Source organism: Danio aesculapii, chromosome 3 (genome assembly GCF_903798145.1).
Source record: "Danio aesculapii chromosome 3, fDanAes4.1, whole genome shotgun sequence".
NCBI lineage: Eukaryota > Metazoa > Chordata > Actinopteri > Cypriniformes > Danionidae > Danio > Danio aesculapii.
The window spans coordinates 22,305,007-22,319,027 of record NC_079437.1 but is presented as its reverse complement, the minus strand read 5'-3'; the positions used below and the strand labels follow the sequence as shown (position 1 = coordinate 22,319,027).

Below are 14,021 nucleotides of genomic sequence, written 5' to 3'. Positions count from 1 at the left end.
CACAGGTTGGATGTCCGACTTTTAAAGCATCGTTCTAAACATTAATTTCATGTAGAAAAATTCCCAATTCTAAGTTGTCTGTAATGTAGCATAAGTGCACTGACATGCGATTAGCAAATTAGAGCTAGCAAGCAGCTGAACTGGTGTGCTAAATCAAGTAGCTTCCTTAAGCTATGTCCAATTCATGTTAAGAATATTCATTCATTCATTTTCTTTTTGGCTTAGTCCCTTTATTAATCAGGGGTCACCACAGCGGAATGAACCGCCAACTTATCCAGCATATGTTTTCTGCAGCAGATGCAGTTCCAGCTGCAACCCAACACTGGGAAACAGCCATACACTCTCATTCACACACATACACTACGGACAATTTAGCTTATTCAATTCACCTACAGTATAGTGCATGTCTTTGGACTGTGGGGGAAACCGGAGGACCCGGAGGAAACCCATGTGAACACATGGAGAAGATGCAAAACTGCACACAGAAATGCCAACTGACCCCACCGAGGCTCGAACCAGCGACCTTCTTGGTGTGAGGCGACAATGCTACCCACTGTTCCACCACGCCACCCATGTTAAGAATATATTTTTTAACATGTGATAGTATTCTCTGAAAGTGTATAGATCACCCGAATCTTAAACATGCAAACTAACTTGTGTTGAATAGAAGCATTAAGTGTTTGGCCCATGTTTAGTCTTCTGCAGGGTTTACACGCCAGATCATTCATACGTGACCATACGAAGCCGTCTTTCATGCCGGGTTGGGGAGATCTTGGCTCTGGTGAAGGAGAAGCTCCAGTACAGCGAGGACCAGCCCACCCAACCTGCCAACCTCATACTGGTTGCTGTCACCTCATCAGGGGGTAAGAGCATTAAAGATCACTCTATGCAACCTACAGGCCAGTTTAACCTGCTATTAAGATGAATTTTGTTGATCTGATCACAAACAGACTGCGCTTAATAATTCACACAAAATAAAAACACTGATAATGTAAAAAAAAAAAATCCAACATTCTTCAAAATATCTTCGTTTTCGGTTCTCTTTAATATAAACTTTAAACAACTTTTTAAACAGTCTAAGGAAACTATTTTTTAGCTTTTACTTTTAACCTCCTAGGGCTTGACAGCACCTTTTAGCTCCTAAGTGGCTATTTAAAATACTTTGAATGTTACATGCAGTATCATCCTGCAACTGTTTTGCAGCATATGAAATGTCCCAAACACTGTTTTTAACTGTCCAAAATGGGAAAAAATGTTGTTTTTTTCTCTCTGATAGTCAAAGCAAGTAAAAAAAAAAATTCTATGTTATATATGCATTAGAAAACATTCAGGAAAAAGTGTTTTATGTAAATTCGGACCACGAGTCCACATACTGTATATGGACATCATTTTTCTCTAAAAGTACATCATATCTAAAGATGATACTTAGGTTTATATTCTAATTAGGTTCCAATGAGCCCAAATAGCAAAGAGAAATAAAAAAATACATGTAAAAAACACCTTGGGCCTTAAGACGTTATTACACTGTAGTTGTGAAATGTTTTGAGCTTTTGACCACTTCCAGAGGCAGTGGAAAACATTTTGATAGGATCGCATGTGTAAAGTAAATGCTCATGTGGCTGAATGCATTTGAACAGCCACTTAAGACCAGCTCTTCTCCATCTACTGACCTAATTCTTAAACATTTCAGGACGTGTTGTTTAAGTATGCTAGCCAAATGGGATTAAACTTTGCTGTTTTGAAACCATAACTTTGGTTTGAAGGTCAAACCGTAAAAGGCCTGATGTTTTCTCACCAGTCCCGATTCTAGCACAAACACAGTGTATTTGTAACAGCTATCAGAGCATAAACAAATGCTGCTCTTTGTATTATTTTCCGTGGTCTTCTTTCATGTTATGTAAAGTCAACAAGCCTATTTCACAATATTGGTTCAGAAAAATCCAACATATACACTCATCCATAGTAAAGAAACTGCTCAAAAGTGGTCACCCGATATAAACGGGAATGTGTCTCTCATTTACATGTGATCCGATCAACCAAAATGCATCTTAATACCAGGTGCAAGCAGAAAATCCTCAAACCCAGCAGACCTTGAGTCAGTGTTTGGGGACACAGTGTTTCCTGCAGCGACAGTAATGTGTGACTGTAATGTAATCTCTGCTGTGTGTTTGTTCAGAGAAGGCTGTGTTCCGTCCGAGCGACGAGGCCGTTTTCACCACTCTCGGTGTGAACACCCACCTGTTCGCCTGTGAGCCGGCGGAGCTCGAGAGCCTGGTGAGAGCTGTGGGCGAGATGCTAGGGTTTGAGGGGAGGAGGGGTGTCGGAGTTGCCATGGAGACCCTCATAAATAGCAACCATAAATGCTTGGTGCTGCACTGCAATTATGACTTATGATTGTTTTATGTGAAACATCAAGAGCTACTGCTGGGTAAATTCAGCAGTGATGCAGATATCTACAAAGTGCAATACTATTCAGCATTAACCTTTTTTAATACACAAAACTTCTTGTGACATTGAAAAATCACAGAAATACTTTTCAAGGTAATTCAAGGCAAGTACAGAATTTACAAATAAAATACAGGAAAATACAGTATTTAAAATATTTTTTATGGTTATTAGACTATTTTTTGTTTTAAGTTAATCTAAGAACCTGTAAGTTTGTTTAATTTGAAATAAATATAATGGAATAATTGACAAGCTGTTGAATTATCAGAAAAATAATACATGCTCAAGATGGTGATGCACCTTCGCTATACATAATTCGTTTATATATCAACAGACCAGATTAACAGAGTTAGATATTCCACTTATACCATGATTTCCACAACTAAAGACACCGTTCAGATGTTGTATTTCAAGACTATTGTTAGATTTCTGTCCTCAAACTACTGCTGTGTGTAGCACACGTGTCTTATGCATGTCATGCAAAGTCTTCTGTGTTTTTGTTTTGTTTAGATTTAAGCATGTTGTAGGATATGAAATGACTGAAACGGTTCAGTGTAGTGATATTGAACTGGAATGCATTCAAAATCTGCCTGAAACTACTTTAAATGTGCATTTATATAAAAATAATTGGACACCTTAAGCCTCGGTCAAGACATGTTTGTATTGTCGGTTATGCAGGTCACTATGTTAGATTATGCGATTTTGTCTTGATTAAATCTTAACTTGTCGTGAGTAATAAATGTGCCAGATTACACGTTCTTTCACTATCAGTCATCCCGTGATGTCTACGATGAGTGTTATTTCCCAAAGCAGTCACAAGTGTTGCTATAACAATATCTTATCTTATTTAATTTCAGTGTTTTTTTTAAACCGTATGTCAATCTCCATAAACACTGACAACTAGGCTACATTATTTAGGGGCGTTTGTTATGACATTGATAGAATCAAACGTATATTTCCTTTTTGATATTAAGATATTTTCTTTGAAATCTAAATGTATATTTTCCAGCCATGGGTTATTAAACACTTCCTCGCTTGAACTTGCTGCGAGTGAGACAGAGAAAATGAAAGCACATCAGCACCAAGGAAAAATTAGATGCTCAAGACAAAAATAATGACATATATAAAAAAAGAGGTTTGTGATACAACAATTACAGTGAAGCAATAATTAAATCCTCATTTTCCACGGAGCAAAACAAATCATCCACCTGCACAGTTTAGTGGACGGGCACAAACAAAAAAATTATTCATATATTTTTATTCGAAAAAATATCTTTTTGACACATTTCATTTGGTATAATCTTAATTTTATTGTAGTTTTTGTTGGTCCGTTATCTACAAGATAAATAAAAATAACATCTGAGCTGAAGTGCTTCAAAATCAGTCCGTTATGTTCAAAAAAGCCAAAGCGCAAACTGCTTTGTTCAATAAAAAAAGCTAGCCTAAATAAAATGAGTGAAATATCAGTTTCAGAGAGACCTGTATTAAATGACAAAATCATTAATTGCTGGTGAGTTTCAATTTAATTAGTTTACTCAAGTAATTTGAATAAGCAAGACAGGCTTTTACAATGTATTCACAGCAATAAACATGTTGCCAGATTACCTCGGAAGAACAAACTCTGTCGGAAGCCTGAGAGAACTCAGAAACTCATTGTGAGAATGAAGACCTCTGCATATTTGTGCCAGTATGTCAGATAAAACTGCTTAAAACACTTTAATATTTTAGAGAAAGTAGTTAAAGTTTACATAACCAATAATTGACCACTCGTGACCCACCCATAAGTATATATGCAGCCTGTTTTTTGATTACCTGACCCGCAGTTTAAAGGCATCACTGTGAATATAGTTGAGAAATTACATGCTCCTATTGCCCAGTGTCACCCACATGACACATTAAAATTGAAGGTGCTAGACTTTCTGAGATGGTGTCGTGAGGCATCGCAGGCATAGTATCGGTTGTCGTGAACTATGCCACATTACAGGAAAAGACACGATTGAATCTTTGTGTCACGACGCCCGTTTGTTGTTTACAAATCCCTACAACACCTAAGGTCAAGAAAATTGTGACAAAATTGTGATCTGACCAGGGCTTTTAGGATGTCCATCAGCCAATCAGATTCAAACAGTTCTTACAGAGTATACGTTTTTCTAAAATGTCTTTTTTTATCATGATAACTGGCTGAATAAAACTATATGTACAAACACACTACTGTTCAAAGCGTTCCTGTGACTCTGAGATTTTGTAGGATTTAGATAATCTTGTTTTATTTAACCACAAACTAAAAGCAGTGTCTCATCACAAGTCAAACAGAGAGAACCAACATTGCTTGACTGAAGAACAGAGTGAGGCTGAACTGCACTCTAAAATTTTACACAAAGCAAATATCGAGGACTTAAGTCTGGAAGTTATTGAAAGGCTTTTATTGTGTGGTGTTGATGGTGCTGTTGGGTTTGTGTGCCAGATCCCTTTGCCTGAGGAGATCCACTGGACACCAGGAGACAGTAAACTGCATGACATGAGCGCGGAGGAAGTGGCCAATCAGCTGGTAGTGTTCGACTGGGAGCTCTTCAGCTGCGTGCATGAGGTCAGCACACACACTTACTGTACTTACATATATATATATATATATACACACTCACAGAGTACAAAACAGCACTGTGCACATAGTAATATCAAAATATTTCATTCATTCATTTTCTTTTTGGCTTAGTTTCTTTATTAATCAGGGGAATGAACTGCCAACTTATCCAGCATATGTTTTACACAGCGGATGCCCTTCCAGCTGCAACCCTTCACTGGGAAACACCCATACACACTCATTTACAATTTAGTTTACACAATTCACCTGCTGTATAGCGCATGTCTTTGGACTGTGGGGGAAACCAGAGCACCAGGAGGAAACCCACACTAACACTGGGAGATCATGCAAACTCCACACAGAAATTCCTACTGACCTATCCGAGGGTCGAATCAGCGACCTTCTTGCTGTGGGGCGACACAGTGCCGCTCCAAAATATTTCAATAATATCAAAATATATTAGGCTATCAGTCTGCTTCTAAATCATATGACAGTAAAAATTCAAGAGATTCCCAGGAGACGTATAATTATTTGTCTCAGCATTAAACTTTATTAGTAGTGTTTATATTTATTGTGCATTCAAGGGGCATTTCATATCATTCTGGGATTAAAACGCATGATATTTTAGTAGCTTGCTACATTTTTGTTAGACTCGAAATAGCTCAAAAATTGGTAACATTTATTTATTTATTCATTTTCTTTACAGCTTAGTAACTTTATTAATCAGGGGTCACCACAGCGGAATGAACCACCAAATTATCCAGCATATGTTTTACACAGAAGATGCCCTTCAAGCTGCAACCCATCTCTGGGAAACACCCATTCACACACATACACTACGGACAATTTACAGTACCTTATTCAATTCATCTATACCATATGTCTTTGGACTGTAGGGGAAACCAGAGCACCTGGAGAAAACCCACAAGAACACGGGGAGAACATTTATATATTTGGTTGGTTTTATTATATATATATATATATATATATATATATATATATATATATATATATATATATATATATATATATATATATATATATATTCAAACATTTTAAATATAGTTATAAATCTATTGAATTAAATGTCATTGACAAGTAAATATGATTTTCAGATTGTAGAGTTTTCTCTATGTACATTTATAAAAATATATTAAATAATGTTGTTGGTACCTGAACTATTAATCAAAAAATAATAAATATGTACATATTGTTTTAACCAAAATGGATTTAGTTTTTAGCTATAATAAACCTAAAGGGAATAATTCTTAGATAACATAAAATATATTATATGATACTGTAAATACCTTGATCAAAATTTTAAAATAGGACAATTATTGATAAGAAAATTCATTGAAATAAAAGAATTTAAAACACAAAAGTTACTAAAAATAAAGTTAATATATATATGTAAATGGATGACATGGTGGCTCAGTGTTTAGCATGGTTACCTCACAGCAGGAAGGTCGCTGGTTCAAGTCCCAGCTGGCATTTTTTGTGTGGAGTTTGCATGTTCTCCCAGTGTTGGCGTGGGTTTCCTCCGGGTACTCCGGTTTCCCTTACAGTTCAAAGACATGCAGTATAGGTGAATTGAATAAACTAAAATGGCCGTAGTGTATGTGTGTGCTTGAGTGTGGGTGTTACCCTCAATCACACACATACAAGGGCATCCGCTGTGTAAAACTTATATTGGATAAGTTGGTGGTTCATTCTGCTGTGGCAACCCCTGATGAATAAAGCGACTAAGTCGAAGGAAAATGAATGAATATATGTAAATATATTATGTAAAATATAGGTATTTCGACTGATATTTTAAGAGACTAAATATTGAAAAGAAGAACAACATTAAATACTTCTCAAATACATTTATTTTAACTTGATGTGCTAAAATGAACAAACAATATGTACATACAATACATACAAATGAATAAACAAATATATTAAAAATAAATAAATACAAACTGCAATAGATTATCAAACCATAAGAAAATAACACATAAAATTACTACAAATGAAAACAAAATCTAGCTCACTATTATACCAACAATAAAAAAAAAAAACACTATCCTAAAAATGATCATCGACATATCTCAAAGACAAACAGATGCTACTGTTCAGCAGTAGTAGTTTTCCATTGCAATCAGTTGTGTGCCTTAGGAAACGGGTTTAAGTTCAAGGCTACTCGCATAGCAAAGTTCATATAAAACAACAGACCTTTACAGGCCGTTATGCAATGTTTCCCTCTGTGCTTTTGTTTGAACAGGTGGAGTTTGTGTGTTACGTGTTTCACGGTGAGCAGGCTCGCTGGCGCCCCCTAAACCTGGAGCTGATCCTGCAGCGCTGCAGTGAAGTCCAGCACTGGGTGGCCACCGAGATCCTGCAGTGCCAGTCACTGCCCAAGAGGATACAACTGCTGCGCAAATTCATCAAGATCGCAGCCTTGTGAGTTTTCTGCACGAGACAGTTATGGGCTTCTCTTTTGGTTTGTGCAACTTACATTCAAATAAACCGAAACAAATCATTTAAGGGATAGTTCACCTAAAAATTTTAATTAGCTCATCATTTACCCGTCCTTCACTTGTTTGAAACATATTTGAGCTGCTTTCTACTGTTGAACACAAAAGAAAATATTTTGAAGAATGCGTGTTGCTGACACCCATTGACTTCCATAGTATTGTTTTTCTTACAATGTAAGTCAATAGGTAACAGCAACCAGCATTCTTCAAAATATCTTCTTTTGTGTTCAGCAGAACAAAGAAACTCACAAAGGTTTAAAACCACATGAGGTTGTTTAAACTCTCCCTTTAAACATGGTTGCACTATAATATCCACACACGTAGTCAGAGGTATATTTGGCTTGTGATTAAAATATATATATATATATATATATATATATATATATATATATATATATATATATATATATATATATATATATATATATATATATATATATATGCTTAGTATTTTATCAAGACATCAGTATCACGAGCCAATTTACTAAAAAATTCAGGATAATTTTAACTTAAATTTGGATTAAATAAGGACAAACCCCAAAATTTGGTTAATTTGGTTAAATCAGTTTAATGAAATAAATGAACTCAGCTGTATGTTTTGTTCATATTTTACCCAAATTTGGATTGGAATTGAAATAACCCAGCATTTATAACCCAGATTATTTTCTTTTTGTATTCCCTATATATTATGTTCAACACGTCAGTAATATTGTTGCAGGATTGTTTCCAGTTTTGGGCTTTATTTAGTCTCCTGAAAGTAATTTGTTAATTCTACTAAATTGCTTTTGTATTCTTGATGGATGAAATGTGTGGAAAGCACCAGTTTGTAAAGGGTACATGTAGAACCAATTCTTGAAGGTGATGAATTATTCAGAAACGGTCCTGGTATTGACGTCAGAAGCGTGAACATGTTAACATATGACCACCCACATACATCAACACCTGTTCAGTATTCAGAAAGCAGGAGTGGGCGGAAATATTCATTTCGCATGACATTAGCCAATCGTCACACAGCTCATTTGCATTTAGTCTTAAAGTACCTCTAGGAAAGAAATGACAGGTGAATTCTAAAGGTCAGAAAGAGAGTGAGAGAGATTCTTTAACTGTTGTTTTTGTTATTTTTAAGGCTCTCCATGCTCATTCACCTTACTTACATTCCATAGTTATTTTAGTGTAATCTTCCATAGTATATATTAAATTAGTGTATAATGTAATATACTATAATAATATTTTTATTAATGCTGTATTTACAATATACAGTGACAAATTAACAATAAGAATCTATTAATGCATCCACCAACATGAACAAACAATGAATACTATATTTACTACACTATGCATTTATCTTGGTTAATGCCAGTTAATGAAAATCAGTGAACTCACAGTGCAGTAACTGATGTTAACAAGCACAACTGTGGATGTTAATGATGATTTAGTAAAGGCTGAACTATGAGTGATAAATGCAAGACTGTTAAGTATTGTTCATTATTAGTTCATATCAGTTAATACATAGCCATATTGTAAAGTGTAACTTAATATACTATTGTTTACTATAGTTTTGCACTGTTATAGCATTTACTGTGTATATATATATATATATGTCTTTTTAACTAGTTTTTATTTGTTTAGTAATAAAATTTTTCTAGTTTAGCTTTTGTTTATTAATTTTAATATTTTATTTTTATTTTACTGTTAAAAGTTTTGTGTTTTGAGCAAGCTGTAATATTTATTAAAGTGTATATGTGTGTGTGTGTGTTTGTGTTTCAGATGTAAGCAGCAGCAGGATCTGCTGTCGTTTCTGGCTCTGGTTCTGGGTCTGGATAACCCTGCCGTGAGCCGCCTGCGTCTGACCTGGGAAGTGAGTGCGTTTGTTTGTCAATCTTTCAGTCTCTCGCACAGCTCTATTCCTGGAAGGAGACTATTAGCAGTCGTCATGGCAACTCAACCAAATTTGCTGGTGCTGTAGGAAATATTTCCACATCCACTTGAAATCAAAGCACCATTTTTTGGGGGTGGGGGGGGGGGGGTGGGAGTGTTCATATGAGCATCAATATGTTAGTCTTAATGCAGTTTTCATTGGGGTGAATTAACTCTGATTTTGCATTGTTGGAGCACATCATGGAGAAGATGAAATGTGGCATGGACCACAAAAGGTTTCGGACCCATCCCATCTGAAAGACACACTGAATGCTGTATTTTAAAGTGGAGAAACAGTTAGACAGACTCAGCATTATAGACGGTGACTGTCATGAGTGAGATGTGCTTTAGCTCAATGAGTCTGAATGGCTAACTAAACTCAACTGGCTGTTTGAATCTAACAAAACTATATTGGCTGTTTTTAAAATAAGGAGGAGCTACGTTGTGTCCACCCTGTATTCTTGTTTCAGTTACATTACATTACATTAAACAAAGCTGCACATTTCAAGGCACTTCAAGGAACCAGAACCTGTTAGATTATACTTTTCTTGTTCCTTTTGATTAAAAACAAACCCTCATTATTTGTGTGCTGTTTTACTTATTCCTTACACAGCTTTATTTGGCATGTGAAGTGTGTCAGTTACTGATTGTGTGTGTGTTTGTGTGTTTTTGTCAGGGTTTGCCAGGAAAGTTCCGGAAGCAGTTTCAGCAGTTTGAGAGCATTGCGGTAAGTGGAAAAAACAAACAGACGAATGCATTGCCTTTTCAGTGATAGTTCACCTAAACATTTAAATGTACTTACCATTTACTCTACCTCAAGGGGTACCTTTTAATAACCCAGTTGTCTAATTAAAGGAAGACATTTTGATTTCTGAGTGATTGTGCTCAGGTTTGCCAAGATCAAATGTTAGAGGTGTCAGTATGGACTATGAAATCCATGATTTATTTTTGTTTGTTTATTTATTATTTTGAAATGTAGTTGCATTTAAAAATCTTATTAATAAATAAAAAAATTATTAATATATTACTTTTAAATGCAATTTTACAATGTTATTACAAATGAAATTTTAACGAACTATATATTCAAATATTTATAAAAATTACGATTTCAATAATATCTTTAACTTTTGAGCGTTACAAATGTGAGCATAGTTTGAGATCTCTTAATCATAACTACTCATACTGTCTACTCAATGCTTATAGAACAAAAGAGATTTATTATTTTCATTTGTCTTTATTTAAAAGTGAATACTTCTGTTTCTTAGTTAAAGATGCAGTATGTAAGCTTGACACTAGGCATGGGCTGGTATAAGATTCTGACGGTATGATAACCTTGGATAAAAATATCACGGTATCATGGTATTGTGATTACTGCTCTAAAATATATTCTTTTTAAATGTCTGGGTAAAAACAAAAAACTTTGAAAACAAAATATTTAATTTTTTGAAAGATTTATAATATTTTGGAATAGTAAACATGTGTCAGGCTAAATAAATCAAATGATTGACTTGTTCTCTCTTCATTAGTTTCAAAAACACAGATTTCTTTACAATTTAAAATGGCATCTTTGGAGATCTTTTTCTGCTGGAGATACTGTTGTCCTAAAAAAAACAACAAAACAATGTAAATAAAAAAACCTTAGGAACAAAACCTTGACTTTTCCAAACCGTGGTATACCTTGAAAACATGCCTACTTGACACCCATTGGTTGAACTAAATATTACATTCCTGGATCAACACAAACACAAGCGCAGTTTGCCAGATTGAGGAGCGAGTCTGATGATCAAGCCTAAAGGCTGATTTAAGCCATGTTCTAAATTAAAATAACGGCACGCGATAGAGGGAATATTTTCCATATTAAGAGGTGTTATGATCCTAGTCAACACCTTAAATTAATATATTAGAAACGGCTTTTATTTCTTACAGCTGAACAACAGGACACACTGACAGTGCTGTTTACCTCAGGTACACCTCATGTGCTTTATTCAGTGTTAAATGCTAAGAATGTGACTTTGTATGTCATTTTACATGCCATACTACTGAAAGCAGCAGCAGATAGTTCACCTCAGATCTTGCAAATAAAATAAACAGTTTATAAACAGAGCTGTGATTCAAAACCAACATATGAGTGATTCAGCTTCTATAATGTTAAAGAGGTTTAATATGTATTAATCAGATAATAAACCTTACCATTTCGTGTGTGCGTGCATATTCTGAGCTTCTGAATGGCTGCATTTAAATTTCTATCATGTTTCGTCTGATCACTGCAAATCTCATAACGTAGTGTGTTGTTAGGATACGGGGTTACAATGTAACCTGCTCACCTAATGTTTACGTTTATAATATTTATATCATTTGCTAATTAATAACCTCATGTGGAACTCTGAATCTGCGTCTCATTTTGGAGTCTGCTACTGTCCACCGGAGGTCGCATTTCAGCCACGGGTGCATGCTTTGAGAGTCTTTCTGAATGAAATGCAGTATGCGGATTTCCAACAAGGCTACCAAGGGTGCTGAAATATAATTGGCTAAACTGGCATTGGGCCGGTTAAAAGAACTAAAACAAGGACAAAAAAGACGCTTTTAAAGCAGAATAACAGACTTCAGCATTGTTTTTCAGATAAACTTGGCAGTTTCTTAAATATCTGCAAACAGATGATGGTGTTTTTCTGCTTTAGAAGAGTCAAAAACTTACATACAGCACTGTTAACACTTGACACTAAGTCTAGTTATGTCAAATGCTGAAAGAAATAACCTCTGAGCAATGAAACGCGTCTTATGGACATATTTCATGATGATGGTGTTGTTTGTGTATTCCTCAGGACCCTTCAAGGAACCACAAATCATACCGAGACCTTCTAGCAAGTCTGAGAGCCCCACTCATACCCTTCACCCCACTACTGCTCAAGGGTGAGTCCTCGACACACACACACACACACACACACACACGCGTTTACACAGTACAGTAGCAGCGGTGTCTCTTCCTCCAGCTGTTGTCCATATGTGTTCATATAAAGCAGCCCCTGCTGCGTCTGCGTCTGTGATCTGAAGTGCTTGTGAAAGACTCCGCCTCATTAATTGACGCCCCTCTGATCCTTTACATGCAGACTCGCAGACCCCTGCAGACAAACACACAGCACAGGTCAACATGCACAAGACACAAAGGCACATGTGCATTCATGTAGGGACAGACGCTGCTGGTTTATTTTAAACTTTCTTAATGGTATTTTCTATCTGTCAAGTTAAAAACGAACCCTTAGAGAAATATTCTGACATTTTCAGATTCTTGTCCAATGCTTTTGGCTCTTTAATGAGTTTGTGGACAAAATTCTGTAATTTATTTGTGCTTTAAGGCAGGGTTTCTCAACCTTTTTTACTTCAGGGCCTCTTTCTTCGATTGATTTTTGAAGGCTTACCTGTCTGACATTTTCTCTAAAATGTTTGAATGAAATGCTCATTTAAACCTTTATTTGTTAACAAAAATACATTTATACATATGCCTTCTATTATAAAAGCATTTAATAAAAAAAGTATGTATATATATATATATATATATATATATATATATATATATATATATAACAGACTAGTTCAGTAAAACTAAAGATGTCCACATGTGTTTAGCATTTTTCCTTATCGCAAACACAACAGTAATCTGGTAGTGTTTGTTTTGCTATGGTTTTTTGGGGTTAACTATTCATTATTGTGATCTCCCAATTACAACAGAGAAATACTGGGAAACGGATCTAGACTTATGGCATTTCATGTCATTCAGCCTTATAATCTTAAAATGTCAGCAAAATGACTTTTTACAGTCATCACTTTAGACATTACCCTAGAGAATCACTCAAATTCTGATGTTGGTGAATTAGCAATGATTTCTGATGTCAGCTGCAGATGTGAATGAATGGCAAAAGAAAGTAGTTCCTCATATACAAAGGATTTTTAGACTCTGTGTTTAATTTTCTTTTTTATATACACGATTATGCCGTCAAACTGTATATATACATATATATAATTGGTCACACAAAAATACACAGAGAGAGACTTTCACTTTCACTTCACACATAGTTTGTGAATGAACAGACTTGCGTGTACTAGTCACAGATGCAATCATGGGCTGTTTTTGCACTAAGAAATTACAGAACAGTAGAAAGTCCATTTCTTTGATAATTTCAATATAGCATATTAATAATCCAAAAATGAAAGTATAATATTGATTAATTTTAAGCGGCCCACCTGCAGGATCACCAGCAGAGAATCACTGCTTAAGGCATATTTGGTTTCTCAATGAATGGAAAAAACCTGACCCACACTTCAAAAGCTTCATTAAATGTACACGCTGTGACTGAAAAACAACAAAAAAAAGCTCAAGGCAATTTTCCCAAATTGTAACACCAAAAGTGCTGGAAATCGACACACTGATGCATATTTTTTGAACATTCTCCCACTAGTGTTTTTTTTTTAAGTTTAAGTGAATACTATTTAATTTCTGAAATGCTTAAAAATAAGTTTCTTATATTCACCATATACAGTATGGTACAGAAAATACAGTATAAATG

At 35.2% G+C, this 14,021-nt stretch overlaps 1 protein-coding gene across 1 annotated transcript in view; it reads left to right on the top strand.

Moving 5' to 3' along the window:
- The window catches only part of rapgefl1 (Rap guanine nucleotide exchange factor (GEF)-like 1), a 78,251-nt gene that overhangs the window by 47,968 nt on the left and 16,262 nt on the right, over window positions 1–14,021 (top strand). The window contains exons 7-13 of the mRNA XM_056453376.1: window positions 696–863; window positions 2,177–2,274; window positions 4,910–5,032; window positions 7,290–7,468; window positions 9,310–9,400; window positions 10,136–10,186; window positions 12,282–12,369. Coding sequence (XP_056309351.1) covers window positions 696–863; window positions 2,177–2,274; window positions 4,910–5,032; window positions 7,290–7,468; window positions 9,310–9,400; window positions 10,136–10,186; window positions 12,282–12,369 — 798 coding nt within the window. The remainder of the gene's footprint in view (window positions 1–695; window positions 864–2,176; window positions 2,275–4,909; window positions 5,033–7,289; window positions 7,469–9,309; window positions 9,401–10,135; window positions 10,187–12,281; window positions 12,370–14,021) is intronic.